Genomic DNA, 25,001 nt, shown 5'->3' on the forward strand with positions numbered 1-25,001 from the left:
TACCCCATATCCTACAGTAGTGACCTCGGATTTCCGCATAGTGCCACGATTTTGCTATTAAGTCGAAAATCTGCTGCATTTGTTACGCTACTGAGAATGCTGCCATTACAAAGGGTACAACTTCACTTTTTCTTCGGCAATGACGACAACATCTGTCAACTAGTGCTCGTGAATTCCACATCATTCTGTGGCAAAAAAGTTCAATATTCGCCAACGCTTGGACGATACCACAGTTCCCAACTACATAGCGACAATGCTTTCATTGTTCACCACATCTTCGGACCAACCTCGCATCGCCGCCGATGTCAACAGCGAACTGTGCTACGACAAGAGTCGAATTTTCTGAGTGAGTTCATGATAAACATTCCATTTGTGACACGGACTGAATCTATTCCTGGTACTTCAGATGAAAGTTCTGCAGAGAATCACAATAAACAATGATCGCCTGCCTTCATAACAACTGTCAATCTAAGTGTCTTCGAACTTAGCATAGGACAAAATATGGCATGTTCCAGTGCTAACGTTTATGAGTGTTATGAAACTAGCATTAACGGCCTGAATCATATGGAAGCATCCGTCCGCAGCTCGTGGTCGTGCGGTAGCGTTCTCGCTTCCCACGCCCGGGTTCCCGGGTTCGATTCCCAGCGGGGTCGGGGATTTTCTCTGCATCGTGATGACTGGGTTTTGTGTGATGTCCTTAGGTTAGTTAGGTTTAAGTAGTTCTAAGTTCTAGGGGACTGATGACCATAGATGTTAAGTCCCATAGTGCTCAGAGCCATTTTTTTTTTTTTACGCATCCCTCAGCGCTGTTATGGGCGAATAACAATGGCCTTTGCCATAGCACTTCGTTGTTCTCCTTTATCATCAATCTGCCAGCGGACTGCGGGATCAAGTTTTACATCATCTTTCAGTACCTGTGCACTCCGATTTTCCATCTACATCTACATGGATACTCTGCAAATCACATTTAAGTGTCTGGCAGAGGGGTTCGTCGAACCACCTTCACAATTCTCTGTTATTCCAATCTCGTATAGCGCGCGGAAAGAATGAACACCTATATCTTTCCGTACGAGCTCTGATTTCCCCTATTTTATCGTAGTGATCGTACCTCCGTATGTAGGTCGGCGTCAACAAAATATTTTCGCATTCGGAGGAGAAAGTTGGTGGCTGGAATTTCGTGAGAAGATTCTGTCGCAACGAAAAACGCCTTTCTTTTAATGATTTCCAGCCCAAATCCTGTATCATTTCTGTTACACTCTCTCCAATATTTCGCGATAATACAAAGCGTGCTACCTTTCTGTGAACTCCGTCAGTCCTATCTGGTAAGGATCCCACATCGCGCAGCAGTATTTTAAAAGAGGACGGACAAGCGTAGTGTAGGCAGTCTCCTTAGTAGGTCTGTTACATTTTTATATGTCCTGCCAATAAAACGCAGCATTTGGTTAGCATTCCCCACAACATTTTCTATGTGTTCTTTCCAATTTAAGTTGTTTGTAATTGTAATACCTAGGTATTTAGTTGAATTTATGGCATTTACATTAGACTGATTCATCGTGTAACCGAAGTTTAACGAGTTCTTTCACTTTTCGTTATTTAGGGTCAACTACCACCTTGAGCACCATTCAGATATTTTTTCTAAATCGTTTTGCAGTTTGTTTTGCTCTTCTGATGACTTTATTAGTCGATAAACGACAGCGTCATCTGCAAACAACCGAAGACGGCTGCTCAGATTGTCTCCCAAATCACTTATATATATAAGGAACAGCAAAGGGCCTATAACACTACCTTGGGGAAAAATCCGGTTCTCACCATTGCGACTAAATTAGAGTTCTGCGAGACAGATTGTGATGTCACCAGTCATCACAACCAACTCGCTTCCAGCCCAGCACAGTGCTCTGCACTTGCACCCAGCGCCAGGACTCTGCGAATATGTATTTCATGACCTCGCCTTCGCAAGGTCAGACACCACTGTTCGAGTAATGTCATAGCCAAATTGTGAATGACTGTACATCCACACAAACTCCATGATACATAGTCTGTGCCATTGGATAATAAAAGTACCACGCCTTCCTTTTCTATGGTGCCACAACCAAATGCACACTCTCACATATATTTTCTAGTGTCTCAGATATCTGACATTGAGAGTCGTACCTACCGCATCAGGCCCAGAACTTCATTCACGCACGCAGCCATTCTTCAAACAGCCACCCAAGCTCTATGCACATTGGCGCAGGAGGCCAATGCCACAAGCGCCACAACATGACACAAGTGCCACAACATGACACAAGTGCCACAACATGACACTCCTCATCAAGCACCTCCCTACTACGAGCCACATTTCCTGTCCATCTCGCTGACACTCCTGCCCCTCCCCTGTCTCCCAGACCACGCCGCATCCATCTCCCAATGGTGCCTTACAATCAAACCACCGACCAAAACTACCATTGTTCAGTGCGGATTCTTCTGCGATGTTGTTTGCCCTCATTGAGTGTTTGATGTCAGCCAGTGTCATAATTGGGGACAACGAGAAGTTTGCCGCTCTCGTTAACCATCTCGGAGACAGTGCAGACCTTATTAGTGACTTGCTTTTGTACGTTCCAGCTTCTCACAAATACGAAACTGCCAAGACACTACTGCTACAACGACTAACATGGGCACCTGAGCAACAGCTACATCTTGTCATCAACGAGATTACTCAGGGAAACAGCACGCCATCTTCGCTCTGGCGCCGCCTGCGAGTGTTAATTGACCCAATGCTCCTGCTTGATCGTGTGCTACAGACACTTTGGCTCCTAGAACTGCCAGAGAACAACCAGACAGCGACGCTAGGACATGAGGAGGCACCGCTGGAGTTTAAACATTGATTCGCTGACAGAATGCAGGTACAGTCCCAACACTGCATCCTAATCAGCAATCAACAGCATTATACTGCAGTCGATGCCCAGTACACCTGCACCGAGACCGATTTTGTATGATACCTATCAAGCTGCCACGACATTCCACGCAACAGCGGATTGCCCGATGACGGTCGGACCAAACTGATTTGGGCTGTGCCCCCTGCCTCTACCACCCTCAGCACCTTTCACAGCTCTGGCAGACAACATTCTCTTACCGCGACAGCCGAAGTAGTTGCTCCACCCTCCCCCAGCTGGCCACCATCCCGACTCTGTGCATAGACAAAAGCTGCACTGACCAAGTCCATTGCCTGCTTCCATGGCCATCACAAAGTAATGGTATTGCTGGGTTCACAAGAGGTTTGAGTAGGACACACAGTGGTGCAGACAACCCTGTGCCTACCCAAATCGGAATGGCGACCTGATGTAGGCACACCAGGCTGCTCTTCATTAATAAGATGCCTCTGCACATCACAACAAAGCAGCACTGACGCAGTGTTTTAACAGGCAGACAGTTCCAGACTATTCGTCCATGAGACGTGCCTGCACGTGCCTCATTGATACTAGGGCCGATGTGGGCACTCTGCTGCTCGCTCCCACGCCATCTACACTGTTACTGTTGCTGGTGCAACAGCACTCAGTCAATGACACTGTAATCGCAGTTGCTGGAACTGCACACGTCACACTCAACCTCAGCACGGATACACAAATACCTTGGACATTCCTAGTGGCAGAGACAGTTGAACCAGTCCTGGGAGCTAATCTCCTCTGGCACTACCAACAACTGCTGGATTTAAATCATGCCCTTCTATTATGATGCAGTGGAAGGCCTTATGTCACACTGCTGCTGCTTGACACACCACTCGACCTGAAGTTCCAAAGCGAAGCACTTTTCAACAAGCTATGGTTAAATGTAATCTTATTCTCATCATTACGTCATGACAACATGGTAACGCGCCTCATCAGCTAACAATTACGGGGACGAATTGGAGAAACCACTGCATTACTACTTGTAAAAATTAAATGGCTCTGAGCACTATGGGACTCAACATCTTAGGTCATAAGTCCCCTAGAACTTAGAACTACTTAAACCTAACTAACCTAAGGACATCACACACACCCATGCCCGAGGCAGGATTCGAACCTGCGGCCGTAGCAATCCAGTACTACGTGTAGTTCTATAGCATCTTCATGACCTTTATCATCTCAACACAAATCACTACCGTGGCACCACTACTATGGACACTTCTCTGGTCAGTGAAGTGTCACAATTCTCATTCGAGTGCGCTCTCGAAACAATGCCATGTGGCGTTAACGACAGTGAATCATGTCATGCTCCACCTCCTGGACTCACTCCATGCTCCCACATTAAACCACATACAATGTGTGCCATGTGGGACAGTACAGTCCACCACATTACAATTGCATCAGTTCTACCTGCCCGTTGCCACCCCCATTAACTGGTTCCCCACAAGCTTAAAGTGGACAAAGCTGTGCTGGACGAACTTTTGCGAGCAAGCATAATCAGGCCATCAGACAGTGCTTGGGGCTCCCCAGTTACACTAGTCCCTAAAGAGAATGGTATTCAGCGTCTACACGGTGGCTATCACCACCTGAGTGTCTGTACAGTCACTAACAGCCACCCCATTCCGAACTCGCACGAATTTTTCCACGTCTTGGCTGGGGCAAAAATTTTCAGTGTCATCAGTTACATACCAAAACCTTTGATAATTACGCCATTCGGTCTCTTTGAGTTCCTTTACATGCCATACGGACTAAAAAACGCGGTACCGATATGGCAAAGATTTATTGACAGCATACTGTTCAATTTGCCTTTTTGTTACGCCTATCTAGACGACGTCATAATCATTTTGCAAAATGAGCAAGACTATGACGGCCACATGGTTATCATCCTTGATAAGCTAGCCTCTCATGGGGTCACGATAAATAATGATATGTGCTAACTTCGGCAAACCCACGTGACCTTTGTCGGATGCCAAGTCGATGCGTCTGGGGTGTGTCCTACTCATAAGAAAACTGAACAAATACACCTCCTCCCACCTCCAAACAACTGTCAAGAGCTGCGTACATTTTTTGGTGTCATAAATTTCTACCGGAACCAATAGCCACTCGCCACTGAGACTTTACCAACACTCGCACAAGCCCTGCACAGCAAGAATACATTTGGTAAAGGATGCCTCAATTGGACACCACAAATGCAGATGGCCTTTGACAAAATAAAAAAAAAAACAATTATCACATACCACGATCATCGCCCGACAAATGCCTGATGCACGTCTAATTATCGTGTCTGATGCTAGCAATCACGTGATCAGGGCTGCTTTGCAGCAAGAGATCGGTGGAATCACTCAACCACTTAAGTTTTTCTCACAAACTTACTGACACCCAGAAAACGTGGTCCACATTTGATTGCGAACTACTAGCTATATATGAAACAGTTCGTCACATTATACACAGAATATATGTAACATATTTGTGTCCTATATTGTTACCAATTTTTATCATGTAAGCTATAATTGTTTTGCCCATATATTTAATTCAGATTGTTCACTGATAGTTTTTACATAATATGTTGTTATTCATATTTTTTCTGTATGTAACTCATGACAAATCCCATATCATTGTACATGAGAAAACGGGTGTTCAATAAACAATAAACAACAATAACATTCAAGGTGAGGTCGAGGGGGGATCCCTTACCATATATACAGACCATTGCCCATTTGCAGACGCATTCTACAACCCATCGGCGGTTTCTGGACTCAGGAAATTCTGCCACCTAGGTTTCATAGCACAGTTCACTACCAATGTACGATACATCAAAGATATCGATAATATTGTGATGAACTATCTTTCCCATATCACAGATGGACTTTAATTGAATCACAGATGCACAAATGACAGATGCCGACATCCCCAGCTTGCTTAATAAACCAGAAACTGGACTCCAATTGCAACTATGCACGCTAACCATCGCTACCAAAAAAGTTTGGTGTGATGTCTCAAACGGACAGGTCAAACCAATTGTCCGAGAGCCATATTGTAGGACAATTTTCGACCTTTTCCACGAGCTTGCACTTCCAGGTGTGTGCCCTACTGTATACCTCATCACGGAATTGTTTATCCGGCCTAATATTAAAAAGGATTGTGCCACACGGACCAGGACTTGCATTATGTGCTAGCAAGTAAAAACCAGCCGCCACACACAGCCCCCTTTTGGTAAATTCCCGATTCCAAAGAGGTGGTTCCAGCACATCCACATTGACATCGTAGGGCCATTCCCCGAATCACACGGTTACCATTACATTCTGTCAGCGATAGATGACATGACACTATGAGTGAAGGCCATGCCCATTTCTGGCATATCAGCAGAGACAGTAGCAAAAATCTTCATAGGCAGTTGCATTGACAGATTCAGTTGCCTTAATGTCAGATCAGGGTTGGCAGTTTGAATCTCATCTGTTCAATGACATATGCTACCAATGCAAATACCACTGGTTCCACACAGCTGTCTACCACCCCCAATGCAATGGCCTCGTGGAACGGTGGCATCTGCCAATGAAAGCTGCTCTCATGTGCCACTCAGAATCGTGGGTGGAGGCCCTTCCATGGGTTCTCCTGTGCATTTGCACAGCACAGAAATATGTCCTTGACACGTCACTCACCGAAATACTGTATGGCAAGCCCCTCACCCTACCCACTGAGTTTGTAATTCATGAAACTGTCCTTACAGACCAGGAATTACCAGAGTCATGCGTTTATGCACACATATACAAAACATCCATATGCCATCCCCCCTCCCATCACATGACACAATGAATATTTATTCACAGAGACCAGCCCACATGTTTTCATGTGATGCTACATTCAGACAACCACCATTTACAGGATCACATCGAGTATTGATATGAGATACAACAGCAAATGGTATACTCACCATCACTGCCACAGCATACACTGCTGGGGACCCTGCATAGATGCAACAATGCAAGGCAACACCGCCAACTTGCCTCCATCATCAAATATCGCAACCAAGCCAACAACAATTACAGACTATGCCGAGACTACGTCCTTATCTGCTAATGCTGCCGACAGCAACCATTGGTCATACCACCAACATCATGCTTTGGGTGTGCCCTGCATTCCCTGGTGCACCTTGCAGACTATGACGTGTCTCCCACAAATCCACCATCACGCAGCCATATCTACCTCCACTTATGACAGATGATGCTCTGCACTATGGGGAAGGGGGGGCTCTCTGATGGCATAACAGCTCTGACTAGAGAAAAGGATCACTCCCCCAGGAGGCAGGGAGAGAGTATACTCCAGACACTTGTAAGGATCACACAAGTCATGTATATTGTGCTTAGTAATAAATAGTGTGGAAATTGTATCTCTATGGTGTGTCACTATTCTGCTACCACACCTCCAGTATACTGCTATCACACCATCTCCGACAAATGCATAACAATAAATGAACACCACAAAGATTTAAGGAATGATGAGTGTTAGTACAGGAACAAACAGAGCTTCTGGGCCGATTCCTCAAATTTTTCGTTGTACTTCTCTGTGTACAGTAAACACGGATGCAGCATTGTCATAACTTTGAGCCACTCACAACACAAATCAAGCTCATCTTTCTCCAGCTGCTGTCGAATATCTTTTGACATATCCTCTGCAGTCCTGCGCAACATAAAAGAAAAATCTAAGAAGGATTCTTGAACTTCCACAATGTTGTCTTCGATGTGGACATATCTAATTATTTGACTTATTTGGCCAGGTCTGCCGATGGGAGTGCTCTCGCTAATATTAGGCTTTTTTTCTATATGAAACAAGTTTTTCCTTAACATATTCATCAGAAATAAGTATAAACTCATTTTATATCGCTTTTGACAAATAAGAAGGTACTTCTTTGACCCACTAGTGGACTTTTCAAGTTTTAAACAATGCTGTTTCGATCTGGACCATATTTCGCCATCAGCTACATCAGTTCTAAGAACTTTCATCTGTTTTTTGATGAAATTCCTTCACAATGACTGCAGAAACAAAGTTTTTTGTTGGGCTAAAAGTGGTGTAATATCTAAAATGTATAATGTTTCTCCATTTCTTGGTCTCATCAGCAACAATCTTCTGATTACTTTTGTCAAGGATTTTCAAGTCTGTAGACGTACTGATTTTTCTAAATTTGGTAGATGTTCAGGTGATGATTCAAGTTTTGATATCTTTGGATTCAATTTCCAACACTAACAGAAGCCCACAATAAATTTATTTTTGTTGTTATTAGCAGTGGGGCTTTACCAGTTCATAGTCAAAAACCCCATTGCTCTCATTATGTAAACAAACTTACCACTTACCCTAGGATTGTTACATAACCAAGATACTCACTTCACCCCTTAGTTTGTTTATTTAAAATGTAAATGAGTAATAACTGTCATTTTAATTACAATTAATGCTCTATAACAGTCATTATAATTACCACAATTTATAGTCAAGATCTACATCTACATCTACATGATTACTCTGCAATTCACATTTAAGTGCTTGGCAGAGGGTTCATCGAACCACAATCATACTATCTCCCTACCATTCCACTCCCGAACAGCGCGTGGGAAAAACGAACACCTAAACCTTTCTGTTCGAGCTCTGATTTCTCTTATTTTATTTTGATGATCATTCCTACCTATGTAGGTTGGGCTCAACAAAATAGTTTCGCATTCGGAAGAGAAAGTTGGTGGCTGAAATTTCGTAAATAGATCTCGCCGCGACGAAAAACGTCTTTGCTTTAATGACTTCCATCCCAACTCGCGTATCATAGCTGCCACACTCTCTCCCCTATTGCTTTAATGACTTCCATCCCAACTCGCGTATCATAGCTGCCACACTCTCTCCCCTATTACGCGATAATACAAAACGAGCTGCCCTTTTTTGCACCCTTTCGATGTCCTCGGTCAATCCCACCTGGTAAGGATCCCACACCGCGCAGCAGTATTCTAACAGAGGACGAACGAGTGTAGTGTAAGCCGTCTCTTTAGTGAACTTGTTGCATCTTCTAAGTGTCCTGCCAATGAAACGCAACCTTTGGCTCGCCTTCCCCACAATATTATCTATGTGGTCTTTACAACTGAAGTTGTTCGTAATTTTTACACCCAGGTACTTAGTTGAATTGACAGCCTTGAGAATTGTACTATTTATCGAGTAATCGAATTCCAACGGATTTCTTTTGGAACTCATGTGGATCACCTCACACTTATCGTTATTTAGCGTCAACTGCCACCTGCCACACCATACAGCAATCTTTTCTAAATCACTTTGCAACTGATACTGGTCTTCGGATGACCTTACTAGACGGTAAATTACAGCATCATCTGCGAACAACCTAAGAGAACTGCTCAGATTGTCACCCACGTCATTTATATAGATCAGGAACAGCAGAGGTCTCAGGACGCTTCCCTGGGGAATACCTGATATCACTTGAGTTTTACTCGATGATTTGCCGTCTATTACTACGAACTGTGACATTCCTGACAGGAAATCACGAATCCAGTCGCACAACTGAGATGATACCCCATAGGCCCGCAGCTTGATTAGAAGTCGCTTGTGAGCAACGGTGTCAAAAGCCTTCCGGAAATCTAGAAATACGGAATCAACTTCAGATCCCCTGTCGATAGCGGCCATTACTTCATGCAAATAAAGAGTTAGCTGCGTTGCACAAGAACGATGTTTCCTGAAACCATGCTGATTACGTATCAATAGATCGTTCCCCTTGAGGTGATTCATTATCTTTGAATACAGTATTGCTCCAAAACCCTACTGCATACCGACATCAATGATATAGGTCTGTAGTTCGATGGATTACTCCTACTACCCTTCTTAAACACTGGTGCGACCTGCGCAATTTTCCAATCTGTAGGTACAGATCTATCGGTGAGCGAGCGATTGTACATGATTGCTAAGTACGGAGCTATTGTATCAGCGTAATCTGAAAGGAACCTAATCGGTATACAATCTGGACCTGAAGACTTGCCCGTATCAAGCAATTTGAGTTGCTTCGCAACTCCTAAGGTATCTACTTCTAAAAAACTCATGCTAGCAGCTGTTCGTGTTTCAAATTCTGGAATATTCCATTCATCTTCCCTGGTGAAGGAATTTCGGAAAACTGCGTTCAATAACTCCGCTTTAGCGGCACAGTCGTCGGTAACAGTACCATCGGTACTGCGCGGCGAAGGTATTGACTGCGTCTTGCCGCTTGTGTACTTTACATACGACCAGAATTTCTTCGGATTTTCTACCAAATTTCGAGACAATGTTTCGTTGTGGAACCTATTAAAGGCATCTCGCATTGAAGTCCATGCCAAATTTCGTGCGTCTGTAAATTTTAGCCAATCTTCGGGATTTCGCGTTCTTCTGAACTTCGCATGCTTTTTCCGTTGCCTCTGCAACAGCGTTCGGACCTGTTTTGTGTACCACGGGGGATCAGTTCCATCTCTTACCAATTTATGAGGTATAAATCTCTCAATTGCTGTTGCTACTATATCTTTGAATTTGAGCCACATCTCGTCTACATTTGCATAGTCAGTTAGGAAGGAATGGAGATTCTCTCTTAGGAAAGCTTCTAGTGACACTTTATCCGCTTTTTTAAATAAAATTATTTTGCGTTTGTTTCTGGTGGATTTGGAAGAAACGGTATTGAGCCTAGCTACAACGACCTTGTGATCACTAATCCCTGTATCAGTCATGATGCTCTCTATTAGCTCTGGATTGTTTGTGGCTAAGAGGTCAAGTGTGTTTTCGCAACCATTTACAATTCGCGTGGGTTCGTGGACTAACTGCTCGAAATAATTTTTGGAAAAATCATTTAGGACAATCTCGGAAGATGTTTTCTGCCTACCACCGGTTTTGAACAAGTATTTTTGCCAACATATCGAGGGAAGGTTGAAGTCCCCACCAAGTATAACCGTATGAGTGGGGTATTTATTTGTTACGAGACTCAAATTTTCTCTGAACTGTTCAGCAACTATATCATCGAAGTCTGGGGGTCGGTAGAAGGAGCCAATTACTAACTTAGTTCGGCTGTTAAGTATAACTTCCACCCATACCAATTCGCACGGAGTACCTACTTCGACTTCACTACAAGATAAACCACTATTGACAGACACAAACACTCCACCACCAATTCTGCCTAATCTATCTTTCCTGAACACCATCTGAGACTTCGTAAAAATTTCTGCAGAACTTATTTCAGGCTTTAGCCAGCTTTCTGTACCTATAACGATTTCAGCTTCTGTGCTTTCTATTAGCGCTTGAAGCTCAGGGACTTTCCCAACACAACTACAACAATTTACAACTACAATTCCGACTTTTCCTTGATCCAAGAACGTCCTGTATTTGCCATGCACCCTTTGAGATTGCAGCCCACCCCGTACTTTCCCGAGGCCTTCTAACCTAAAAAACCGCCCAGTCCACTCCACACAGCCTCAACTACCCGTGTAGCCGCCAGCTGAGTGTAGTGAACTCCTGACCTATTCAGCGGAAGCCGAAACCCCACCACCCTAAGGCGCAAGTCAAGGAATCTGCAGCCAACACAGTCGCAAAACCGTCTGAGCCTCTGATTCAGACCCTCCACCCGGCTCTGCACCAAAGGTCCGCAGTCGGTTCTGTCAAGATGCTGCAGATGGTGAGCTCTGCCTTCATCTCGTAAGCAAGACCGGCAGCCTTCACCAAATCAGATAGCCGCTGGAATCCAGAGAGAATTTCCTCAGATCCAAAGCGACACACGTCATTAGTGCCGACATGTGCCACCACCTGCAGCTGGCTGCACCCTGTGCTCTTCATGGCATCCGGAAGGACCCTTTCCACATCAGGAATGACTCCACCCGGAATGGACATGGAGTGCACACTGGATTTCTTCCCCTCCTTAGCCGCCATATCCCTAAGGGGCCCCATTACGCGCCTAACATTGGAGCTCCCAACTACCAATAAGCCCACCCTCTGCGATTGCCCGGACCTTGAAGGCTGAGAATCATCCTCTGAAACAGGGCAGGCAGCTGCATCTGGCTCAACCAGAGACAGTACCTGAAACCTGTTTGTCAGACGCATCGGGGAGGCTTTCTGATCAGCCTCCGGGGACGTCTTTCGCTGCCTGCCACACCTTGGAATGACCTCCCAATCAACCACAGGCGAGGGCTCAGCCCCACCGTGGACAGCAACTGGGGCAACCACAGCGGCAGACCGATCTGGGGACAGACGGGACGAGGTTGACATCCCCATGACACCCAAGTCCGGCTCCCTACAGTGGTGCCCATTGGCAACAGCCTCAAGCTGCGTGACCGAAGTCAGGGCCGCCTGCAACTGTGAGCAAAGGGATGCGAATCAGCTCTCATCTGAACAGCAATCACAGTCCCTGTCCATTCTAATCGATGTTGAACAACAGTTACTGAAACACGAGTCCGTGCCTAGATAACGCAAGGGAAACACACAAAGAATGTATCAACTGAGCGGTACAAATGCCTAACGACTGTGCTACAATCTGCCTGAATTTACGATTACAATAACTAAAACTCGAAATTACACATCCTATACAAAACTATGTAACAAATAAGTGTGCTGGGAGTATACGACTTGCTCCTGGCAATGGTGACCAAAGAGCACACTTACACTAATGTTTAGTCATGTGTCCAAATCCTTGGTGATAACTCTTGTCATAAATATGATAATACATGACCCAAACAGATAGTGCTGCAGACGTGGTCTCGACAAGCCTACATTGACAGCTAGCACCACCTACAGGGAAATTCCGGTTTCACACTTCTGCACCTGGTACACGCTTTTATTTGTTCTCTTGCCATTATTGCTTTGACATTTTGTGCTTCCTGTCAATATAATTTTTAGGAATTTGTATTCCGTATCACCTGCTTCAGTTATTGCATATTTGTATTTTCTCCTTTCATTGATTAAATTCAATATCTCTCGTGTTACCCAAGGATTTCAACTAGCTCTCATCTTTTTACGTACTTGATCCTCTGTTGTCTTCACTGTTTCATCTCTCAAAGCCACTCATTCTTGTTCTACTGTATTCTTTGCCCCTTTTCTTGTCAAGCATTCCCTAATGCTTCCTCTGAAACTGTCTACAACTCCTAATTCTTTCAGTTTATCCAGGTTCTATCTCCTTCATTCCGGCCTTTTTGCAGTTTCTTCAGTTTTAATCTGCAGTTCATAACCAATAATTTGTGGCCAGAGCCCACATCTGCCCCTGGAAATGTCTTACAATTTAAAACATAGTTCCAAAATCTCTATCTTACCATTATATAATCAATCTGAAAGCTTCCGATGTCTCCAGGTCTTTTTCACATACACAACCTTGTTTCGTGATTCTGAAATTAAGTGTTGCCTATGATTAAATTATGCTCTGTGCAAAATTCTACCAGTCCTTTCTCCCTGTCCACATTCACCTACTACTCTTCCTTCTCTTCCTTTTCCTACTATCTAATTCCAATCCCCCATGACTATTAAATTTTTGTCTCTGTTAACTATCTGAATAATTTCTTTTATCTCATCATACATTTCCTCAATCTCCTCCTCATCTGCATAAATAAATTTGTGCTACTGTGGTGGGTGTGGGCTTCATGTCCATCTTGGCTACAATAATGTGTTTGCTACGTTATTCATAGCAGCTTATCCATGTTCCTATTTCTTTATCAGTATTAAATCTACTTCTGCATTACAGCTCTCTGATTTTGGATTTGTAGCCCAGAATTCACCTGACCTGTTCTTCCTGCTACCACTACTAAACTTCACTAATTCCCACTATATCTCATTTTTATTCGTCCATTTCCCTTTTTAAATTTCCTAAACTACTTGCTCGATTAAGGGATGTGACAGTCCACACTCCAGTCTGTAGAATGCCAGTTTTGTTTCTCCTGGTAACGACATCCTCCTGAGTAGTCCCCATCTGAAGATGCGAATGGGGGACTGTTTTACCTCTGGAATATTTTACCCAAGAGGATGCCATCATCATTTAACCATACAATAGAACTGCAAGTCCTTGGGAATAATTGCTGTTGTAGTTTCCCCTTGCTTTCAGCTGTTTGCAGTACCAGCACAACAAGGCCACTTAGGTTGATGTTATACAAGGCCAGATCAGTCAATCATCGAGACTGTTGCTCTTCTAACTACAGAAAAGACTGATACCCCTCTTCAGGAACCACACATTTGTCTGGCCTCTCAGCAGGTACCCCTCCCTTGTGGCTATCTGTATCGCTGAGGCATGCAAGCCTCTCCACCAATGGCAAGGCTCACGGTTCATGGAGGAGGGGAGAGTTTGTAAGGTATGTTCTTCTAAACTTTGCTTCTGGATTGTTTGCAAACAGTAACACTTGGGAATTTATACCAGCAATGTCCAGATAATAGGAAAACAAGGCCAAGGACCATCTTCTTCTTGTACTTTGTGTGGAGTAGGATGTACATGTGTAATCAACAGTTGTAGAATTTTGGAACACGTATTATGTTCGAGTATAGTGACTTTTCTGGAGACTAGAAATCTACTCTGTAGGAATCAGCATGGGTTTCGAAAAAGACGGTCGTGTGAAACCCAACTCACACTATTCGTCCACGAGACTCAGAGGGCCATAGACTCGGGTTCACAGGTAGATGCCGTGTTTCTTGACTTCCGCAAGGCGTTCAATACAGTTCCCCACAGTTGTTTAATGAACAAAGTAAGAGCATATGGACTATCAGACCAATTGTGTGATTGGATTGAAGAGTTCCGAGATAACAGAACGCAGCATGTCATTCTCAATGGAGAGAAGTCTTCCGAAGTAAGAGTGATTTCAGGTGTGCCGCAGGGGAGTGTCATAGGACTGTTGCTGTTCACAATATACATAAATGACCTTGTGGATGACATCGGAAGTTCACTGAGGCTTTTTGCAGATGATGCTGTGGTGTATCGAGAGGTTGTAACAATGGAAAATTGTACTGAAATGCAGGAGGATCTGCAGCAAAATGACACATGGTGCAGGGAATGGCAATTGAATCTCAATGTAGACAAGTGTAATGTGCTGCGAATACATAGAAAGAAAGAGCCCTTATCATTTAGCTACAATATAGCAGGTCAGCAACTGGAAGCAGTTAATTCCATAAATTATCTGGGAGTACGCATTAGGAGTGATTTAAAATGGAATGATCATATAAACTTGATCGTCGGTAAAGCAGATGCCAGACTGAGATCCATTGGAAGAATCCTAAGGAACAGCAATCCGAAAACAAAGGAAGTAGGTTACAGTATGCTTGTTCGCCCACTGCTTGAATACTGCTCAGCAGTGTGGGATCCGTACCAGTTAGGGTTGATAGAAGAGATAGAGAAGATCCAATGGAGAGCAGTGTACTTCGTTACACGATCATTTAGTAATCGCGAAAGTGTTACGGAGATGATAGATACACTCCAGTGGAAGACTCTGCAGGAGAGATGCTCAGTAGCTCAGTACGGGCTTTTGTTAAAATTTCGAGAACATACCTTCACTGACGAGTCAAGCAGTATGTTGCTCCCTCCTACGCATATCTTGCGAAGAGACCATGGCCATAAAATCAGAGAGATTAGAGCACACAGAAGCATACCGACAATCCTTCTTTCCACGAACAATACGAGACTGGAATAGAAGCGAGAACCGATAGAGGTACTCAAGGTACCCTCCGCCACACACCGTCAGGTGGCTTGTGGAGTATGGATGTAGATGTAGATGTAGATGCTCCACCTTTGGTTGTGTCGTAATCCAAATTTACAACAGACTTTCCTGTAGTGCTGTCTGTTTCATCAGTTTGTGGAAACTCAGGATAAAGACAGGTGTAAAATATTGAATACATGATTAGTACATAGAGTAAAAAAAAATTATAGAAGATGATTACATGAGACGTCTCTACATGAAGACAGCACAGTACTTACTAAATAGTCAGTCTCATTCTTGCTGGTAAGTGATGTTGTTATCGTTGGTAGCCAACAGAGCCACCACCTGGCAGTGCAGAGCACAGGAGAGGAAACGAAGAAGTGGGACTAAGGTCAATGAGCCAACGTGGTGGTCAGTCAGCATTGGGCATTATCTATGGAAAGTTTGCCAGACAACCCACATCATGGCTGGTCTGGAAGGGGTGTATGGCTGGATTATTTCTGGTAGGTGTGAATCTCTTCTCACAAACAATGTAGTGGCTGGGATAGGAGCAAGGCACAGCTAGATAGTTTCTCATAGATGATGAGGCACAGCTGCACATGACAAGTCGTGCTGTTGCTGGCACTATCGCGAGACATGACTGGTCCATTTCTCAAATTTGCAGTGGGCATTGCATGAATGCTGGATAGCCAGTATATCTGTAGCTCATATGGGAAACATCCGATGTGTCGAACAGAATGCTGATAGTGTGACTAAAGAAAAGGAGGTGTGGTGTTGGTGGCGAGGATGTCGGCATGTGGAGGTCACGTATACCAGTCGGACTCTGAACCAATCAAAGTGACAGTGTATGTTGAGAGGGCAGTGCAATTGATGTGCGAGTCACTAATTTATAGTCAGTGCAAAATTTGATGGATTTGGCCTGTATGGTGACTGTCCATGAGGGGTGAAGGCCAAGAGGAGGCAGGAATGCTGTTTTGGGTCATGGTTGAAGTCTGTGTAAGCAGAGATGCAGTCATGGAGTCCAGTATTGTTGTGTTGTACTTGTGTCAGGAAGAGGCTATGAAGTTGTCGGTGAATTGTGCAACGACAGTAGTCACACCGACATCGTGTGTGTTACATTACTCCGATGTGTCCCACATGTGACAATGTTGAGCATCATCAACCTGTGGTATGTGTGCTGTTATCGAATGTGGAAACAGGTGAACATAGTCAGTGGAGTCTGTGATGTTGTGTGAAGATCGGTAGAGGACAGTGATTGAGCTGCATTCTGGTGAGTTATGCAGAAGAGATATGGCAACAGTGTGCTACCCAGCTGGATGGGCAGGTCCAAACATGCCAGTGGCAGAGAAGTCATGTGGCAAGGAGAAAAACAGTGTATTCTCATGTGTGTTTTGTTGTATGCCCAGGATCAGTGACAGTACAGATGCTGGTTGGAGTGGGGAATGGGCATGGTCGGACGTCAGTTAGGCGTGACCGGTCAGCAGGACTGGGCTCACGCATGCACTGCCACACTCATCATCATGATGGTTGTGTGTCAAGACTATGAGTTGCTTGCACGCCATGGTGAGGACAGTGGATGCATTGTGGTAGCAATGCAATCTCCGTATGGAGTTCACCTGATGATGCACATCAGTCAGCATAGTGTTGGTGAAGAACTCATCAGGTGAGAAGGCACACTGGTTCAAAAATGGTTCAAATGGCTCTGAGCACTATGGGACTTAACATCTATGGTCATCAGTCCCCTAGAACTTAGAACTACTTAAACCTAACTAACCTAAGGACAGCACACAACACCCAGCCATCACGAGGCAGAGAAAATCCCTGACCCCGCCGGGAATCGAACCCGGGAACCCAGGCGTGGGAAGCGAGAACGCTACCGCACGACCACGAGATGCGGGCGAAGGCACACTGCTTGAGTATGTCAATGGATGTACGATTGTCTTCCTGCTGTTTGTCTGGAATGGTCAAGGTACCAGTTAGGGGCACAGATGCAAAGGCAAAAGGTCCTGGGATGCAGTGGTCCATGTCGAAGTACAGGAGTGCTGTGTGATCTATGAACAAAGAGAGGTGGAATTGGCATAAAAATTCCATCTCTAGGTTTGGTTTTGTTATGTCCTCATGAGAGAATGAATATGTGAGACAGCGAGACAATGACACTTGCAGAGTCTGGGTAATGGGTCCATGAGCTGTGGTCCATGATCTGACACATTTGTGTGGTTGCAATGGTGTGGGTTTGATCGTTGTCAATGAGCCATCAAACAGTGGGAAGCTGATGTCCTTTGGAAATTGGTTTGTTGGAAATGGAGCAGCTGGAGATGGAAGCCCCACAGAACACTTGTTAGAATCTGAGTTGGTGAAAAGATCATGTACATGTGCACTGTCAAATATGTGACATCCAGTAGATTTCATTGTCAGTGGAGTGAGAAGAAGATTCACTGTCATGCAGCACGTAGAGGCCACCAGCTTAGTCTTTTCGAATGGATGAACTTGTTGTGAGCACTAGATGGGCAGCAATCACAATCACATTTAGTATGTGTGAACTGCTACCGTGTGGGACTCAGGATACCAGGGGGGAGGGGGGTGGGTGGGAAGAGAGGGGAGTAGAATATTGAATACATGATCCATACATAGCATAACACACTTTTTATTAGAAATTATTAGATGAGATATCACACATAAACACAGTACAGTGCTTACTAAACAGTCGGAGTGAGACCAGACAGTCACTCTCGCTGTTCAGCAATGCTGTTGTTGCGCTCAACAGCTGCCACAAGTATCATGCACTGGTGACAGAAAAAGCAGACCCCTGTTTCTTTTTGTTGCCACAAAACAAGACAGAAGTCAGTCATCTTGATTTTTGAAAAGACAGTTTCTATTTCTCGAAACCTGTGAAAGTGAAAAGTTACCTGTTTAGCTGCTTCATTTCCTTAGTAGTACATTTCTTAAATTTTGTGCGTATTTTTTCTCTATTTAAGAAGTTTATACTCATGTTTTTGGAACTATGAAGTATTCTCAGGCAGTCTGTAATGTAGTTTTCATTTCTGCTTCACAGCTCATAAGGCATCAGCCTCCACTGGTGACATGTCAGGAGGTTAGTAAGTTGCATATCTAGGTTTCTCTCTGTGTTTTTTAAGTCAATTCTTAAGTTGGGGATGGGTAGGATGTGTGTACGCTGTGTGAAGATGCAGGAGGAGCTGGCCACTGTGTGTGAACAGCTGAATGTGCTTTTTGCTATGGTCAGCCATCTTCAGGCTGCTGCCTTGGACTGCAGCAGTGGTGGAGAATCTGGCATGTTGCATGAGACACCTCAGGTGCCACTTGTTTCATCAATGGGCTCTGCTGCTGAGTTACCTCCCAGTGTACCCAATGTGGTGTACCTGCCTCACAGGCAGATTGCTGGGTAGTAATGTGTTCGCAATCACTTGAAGCGGAGGGCCAATGCCTCAGCCACTCACATTGTGAGTGGAAAGGTGGCTGCACCGTCAGCAGGGTCCGAGCAGGCACATGGGAAAAAGGAGTTGACTAGTTACTGGGAGCTCCAATGTCAGGTGCGTTATGGAGCCTCTTAGGCAGATAGCATTCAGGGCTGGAAAGAACACCAATGTGCACTTGGTATATCTGCTAGGGGGCCTCATCCAAATATGGTGGAGGCCTTGCATGCAGCCATCGAGCATACAGGCTGTAGTTGTCTGCAAGTAGTGGCTTACACTGGCACCAATGACGCCTGTTGCTTGGGCTCTGAGGCCATCCTCAGTTCATACAGGCTACTGGCCTCATGTGGGGGTGTAAGCAGAGATTGCAGTTTGCAGCATTGTTCCCAGAATTGATCAGAGCCCTTTGGTTTGGAGCCATGTGACGGGTCTCGACCAAAGGCTTCATCAACTTTATGACTGTCTTGGCTGCAGATTTCTGTATCTGCTTTATCAGGTGGGGAATTGTAGGACTCCCCTTGATAGTCAGAGGTGCACTGCATAAAGGAAGCAGCTACTCAGTTAGCAGAGTACTTGTGGAGCGCAAAGGGTTTTTTTTAGGCTAGGTAGTGGGTTGACAACTTGCAGATAGCTTTACTTCAATTGTAAAATTTTATCAGTAAGTTGTCAAAGTAATTATAACAAAGTTCCCAAATTTACTACCCTCCAGGAAACTTCCCACTCTCAAATTATTCTCAGGATCAAGAGCTGGCTGAAACCCTAAGAAGAAATTTCTGGAATATTTAGTGGTACATGGTAAATATATCGAGAAGACAGATTAGATGCCAGAGGAATGGATGTGTTCATTGCAGTTAACAGATATATTATCTATAATGAGGTGGAATTTGAGTGTGACAGTGAAGTTATTTGGTAGTGTACAGCAGGTGTAGTTGTAATGAAGTTAATTGTTGGATGTTTTTACTGGTCACCTGAGTCTGCTGTGGCAGCTTTAGAATTATTGACAGAAAGTCTACAGTCAGCAGTGAGGAAATACCCAAATCATGCAATATTAGTTGGAGGCAACTTTAAGCTACCAAGTATAGACTGGGACATCTATGGATTCATTGCGGGACAAGGAGGGGGGGGGGGGGGGGTAAGGGAATAGACAGTCTTGTGAATTCAGGGTGTCTACGTAGACAAGGAGAAAAAATTCCCGGATTTTTCCCGGATTTCCCGGTTAAAAACACACTTTCTCCCGGATGACAGTGTATTTTCCCCTATCACTCCTTTGAATGGTTATGGTTTTGTACACGGGTGTACAATTTCCCGGCACTTTAGAAAACGAAACTCAGAGAAGAAGACACGTTTTGGAAATATCTTTGATGTGCAGCAACATGTACGCTGCGTATTTTCGTAATGCGAAAACATACATTAGAAAATCCACCAAACACAGCATGTTACTTTCCGAAGCATTGAAACCGAGATTTCGAAGCGCTTTTGTAAGCCGTTCGTAACTCATGTCACGTGATCTCGCCAGCCGATGACAGAGGATATTCAGAGCATAGGACACATGATGTAGTCAGCCAATAGCAACATCAGTGTTAAGTAGCGCGCCAAACAGGGAAAGTTAATAGTTTAAACTAATATACATAGTGTTGTTACAAGAAAAGCAAAGCTTTCACATAAAATATTGGTCTCAAGCCGCAAGAGAAGCTAAGCTTTCCCATATACTGCTGATCTTTTTTGCGCGCGCCCGCATCTCGTGGTCGTGCGGTAGCGTTCCCGCTTCCCACGCCCGGGTTCGATTCCCGGCGGGGTCAGGGATTTTCTCTGCCTCGTGATGGCTGGGTGTTGTGTGCTGTCCTTAGGTTAGTTAGGTTTAAGTAGTTCTAAGTTCTAGGGGACTTATGACCACAGCAGTTGAGTCCCATAGTGCTCAGAGCCATTTGAACCATTTTTTTTTTTTTTTTGCGCGTGTTACACTTTAAGAGATATCATACAAATGTGCCTGTAAAATTTTTAATAATGACATAAATGTCTGATCTTCAGGGTTCGAGGGTTCGAAATGCTTCTAAATGGCTCGTCATCAGACGCCTGATTTTTAAATGAGAGTCAAACGCTTTGTGATTTAATAAATTCACGGTCCATTCTTGTACGTAGTTCAACTTACGTAAAAGGATATTTACTTTGAAAGTAACGCTTTTCAAACCACCAATCGTATTATTTTCCCGCGACCTGTTACAAATAGGTTCGTTTCAGCAGTTGCTAGAGAGCTCAGGTAACAGGCGACACTGCGCTTGGGTAGATATCATGACTTAGGAAGCCCGTATGTACGTACGTGTAAAAGATCATCAATGAAAGATGATACTGCAAGAGCATCGGAATTTCGTGAACCATATTAAAATGTGCACATTTAAAGTGCATACTTAAAGGCACACTCGTATGTCCAGATTCCCAATGAAGTACCGTAGACCCCGACCTGATATTAAGCTTTTAAGTGTGGTTTTCAGGATGTAAATTTTCTTGGAGCACCAGTACTGTATTATATCATGTTTGGTTCTTTATTATGGCATAATGCCATACGTGCTAGAAAATGAAAACGTGCACTTGAAATGCAGCGAACAGTTGAAACTACCCAGTACTGTGGAATTAAACATTTCGTTTCAGATACACTGACTGCCTCTGCGGATAAGATTAGCAAAAGTCAAATTTCTTTAGCAAACAGACAAAAATAACTTCATTGTTCCGCAAGGCGATTAATGCTTGACTGTCAGAAAGGTGGAAATCAAATAAAATCTGAAACTAATGACATATTTCAGCCTTTAGTAATTATGTGAATGTGTTTTAATTCACTTGATAGCTCCCGGCCACGTATATCCGTTTTGTTTTCATTTGACGTAAGAGTAAACGAAGGGGAAACAGCAAAATCACTGAACGTAAACACGGGTCACGTGGAGACTACCCACTATAGCTCAGATTGTTCTGCGCATCAGCCCCGGATCTACGACATTTGCGAACCGGGTCAATACTAAAAAAATCGAATTTTCAAAATACGTTCATCTTGTAGCGCACATCTTTCTGAAAAGTCTGAAACCTAAAACGTATGTATTCGAGGAAATGTAAGACATATTATTTGGTCTTAAGTATGCCCAAGTGCAGTTCCATGCCTCTTTTTCTACTGCACGTCCAAACTATATTCAGGAGAGTGGAAATTGAAATGTCCTGTGGTGCCTCTCCTTCTCCCAGTCGGCCGGTTTGGCAGCCTGCCTCTCTTTAAAAAAAATCTCGCAATTAATAGCGGATGGGATTATTTGTAATCGAGAGAACAAGAACTCTTCGGAAAATCTGAACTCTTCATTGCCCATTAGTTAATAACTTGCTGTTTTGTGTGTCATAAAATTAAATATAGGATATATAAAACCAGTACTGACAAGAGATAAGCAAGAAATTACACATTTCTTCAAACCTTAGCTCCTAGCATTTTTTTCTCTCTAATCTTGCTACTGCTTTACATGGCGTGTTTTCCTTTCTGTGAAAGAATCTTTCACCTCATCAAAGTTTGTCAAACTTTTTGCTACATGGAAAATCGAAATGTAGTTATCTAATACTGAAAAAGCTGTTAATACAAATAATATCCAAGACTGGTGTGGTTTCTCGATCTGATTACGTCTATTTTGTCACTGTCTGCTAGATAAAACAAAATAGGCCTTTCTAATACGGCAGTAAATTTATAACACACCAAATAAACGAGACTGTTTTGGCACAAATGGTCATTTTTATAACACGACAGAATATAATCCAATAAGTATCAATATCAAATGCCTATTAGGCCTACTACAAGCAAAAAGCTTTATGTTAATAAATAGTTTCACGTTTCATTCATATGCACCAGCTTCTCTAGCATGGCATCGAAAACTAGTATTACAAAATTTTTATATAAATTTGGAATCGTCTTATTCTTCCATAATTTGTGTGATGTCCTCATTTCTTCTCCGTCCTCATTCTAACAAACAATCCTGTCATCACCAATTCTTTAGCTATTGCTGCCACTGTCAAAATTTGTTCGCCGATTAACTCCACTAACCCTGCCAGAATCACTGGTTTAGTTCTCCCTCAATTAATCTCCGGTTAGGCGTTGTTACGTGTTCGTACAACACGTTTTCCGCGTTACTTCCATAACAGAACTTAAGCGGCTGGTAGCCGGGGACTGTATTACTGGTCCTTACTAGTGTAGCGATCTGGCCAAACATTTTCTGTCAAAACTTCATTTTCTTGGACACACCGAGAAGATAATACATAATCTTTCTCGCCTGTTATTCCTGTCAGTCGTTTATTTCCATTCTGATAGTATGAATCTATGGATTTCGCTAGTAATTATAACAACGCTGAGCCGGCCGCGGTGGTCTAGCGGTTCTAGGCGCGCAGTCCGGAACCGCGCGACTGCTACGGTCGCAGGTTCGAATCCTGCCTCGGGCATGGATGTGTGTGATGTCCTTAGGTTAGTTAGGTTTAAGTAGTTCTAAGCTCTAGGGGACTGATGACCACGGATGTTAAGTCCCATAGTGCTCAGAGCCATTTGAACCATTTTATAACAACGCTGATCATTCCCACACTCAATCAGCCACATAATCAGACAGCGATTGCCATTCATCCATTCGGCTTTACTCCACTCAGCTCGTATAGCCCCATCCCCTTTTGTCTGTAGAAAGTTTATTTCTAGATGCGACGAGGATTCTCCTGACAGACACATCACGTACACTATGCATGCATTCAAAAGTCAGCTTATGATTCATTCAGAAATCAACTTAAAATGTGAGAAGCGTTTCAAAATCATATGACTAATTGATAGGCAAATGTGCGCTGGATGCTAGGTGCTTTGTGAAACAAGTTTTTTTCCCCTCAAGAATATGAATTAGGCGCCCCCTTTCCCCGGAAGTATCTAGCTGCTTGCACAGCCAACAGCCACATTCCTGTTTACAGAAGCGAGAGAATCTACTACTCAAACGTGACACTGCGCATGCGCATGAGCCCGCGCGTTAACTGCTAAAACAAATCGAATGTAAACAGTTGCGACTTCACACTCATTGGAGGCAATTTGTTGTTATGAAGCACTGCATAGTCTTCCTAAAGCCTTTGACACATTTTCAATCGGCAGACCCTTGCATGAGCACTTGTGTCGTCGTTTTATATGGCGCATTTCCTTTGCAATTTAAGTTATTTTCGTTTTCTTCTCTCATTTATGTTTTATTGTTGAAGTATTATTCTGCAGTAGCGGGATACAGTAATATCCTTTGTTAGTGCGTCGGTTCTTACTAGTCAAAATTACAAAAATGTAACTGAAAACTAAAACAATGAAAAATACCCGGAATTCTAAAAATATCCCGGGTTTTTCCCGGTTTTCTCCCGGATGAAAAAAATCCCGGGTTTTTCCCGGATCTCCCGGTTGTCCCGGGTCGTAGACACCCTGTGAAGTTCTATTTAATACATTTTTCAAAAGCTGTACTGAGCAACTAGTTGACAGCCCACATGCAATAGAAATATTTTAGACCTTGTAGCTTACAAACAGGCCCGAACTGATCAACAAAATCAGTGTAGAGACAGGGATTAGTGAGCATACTGTCATCATAGTGACCTTGGTTACTAAAGTTAATAAATCAATCACGAAGACTAGGATAGTATTTCTGCTAGAAAGAGCAGGTAGTTGTTTGCATTCCACTTAGACAATGAACTGACACCATTTAGTTCCAGTACGATGGGTGTAGAGGAGTTATAGGTGAAGTTTAAATGGATTCTAAATCATACTCTGCCAGAAAGTACACCCAGAAAGTGAAATAAGGATGGAAAAGACCCATCATGGTTTAACAACAAAATTCGGAAATTCTAAAGAAATAAATACTAATGCACTCTCGGTTCAAAAGAAAATGCACATATGATGATAGGCAAAAGTTAACAGAAATATGAACATCCATAAAAAAATCAATGTTCAATGTTCAAAGTTTACGACAACTACCACCATCATA

At 43.6% G+C, this 25,001-nt stretch overlaps 1 protein-coding gene across 1 annotated transcript in view; it reads right to left on the minus strand.

Moving 5' to 3' along the window:
* LOC126110058 (glutathione S-transferase theta-1-like) overlaps positions 1 to 7,585 on the minus strand; it is a 77,577-nt gene extending 69,992 nt beyond the window's left edge. Inside the window, exon 1 of the mRNA XM_049914996.1 lies at positions 7,441 to 7,585. Coding sequence (XP_049770953.1) covers positions 7,441 to 7,585 — 145 coding nt within the window. The remainder of the gene's footprint in view (positions 1 to 7,440) is intronic.
* Positions 7,586 to 25,001: the final 17,416 nt, after the last annotated feature.

The sequence above is a fragment of the Schistocerca cancellata genome, chromosome 1 (genome assembly GCF_023864275.1).
Source record: "Schistocerca cancellata isolate TAMUIC-IGC-003103 chromosome 1, iqSchCanc2.1, whole genome shotgun sequence".
Lineage (NCBI taxonomy): Eukaryota > Metazoa > Arthropoda > Insecta > Orthoptera > Acrididae > Schistocerca > Schistocerca cancellata.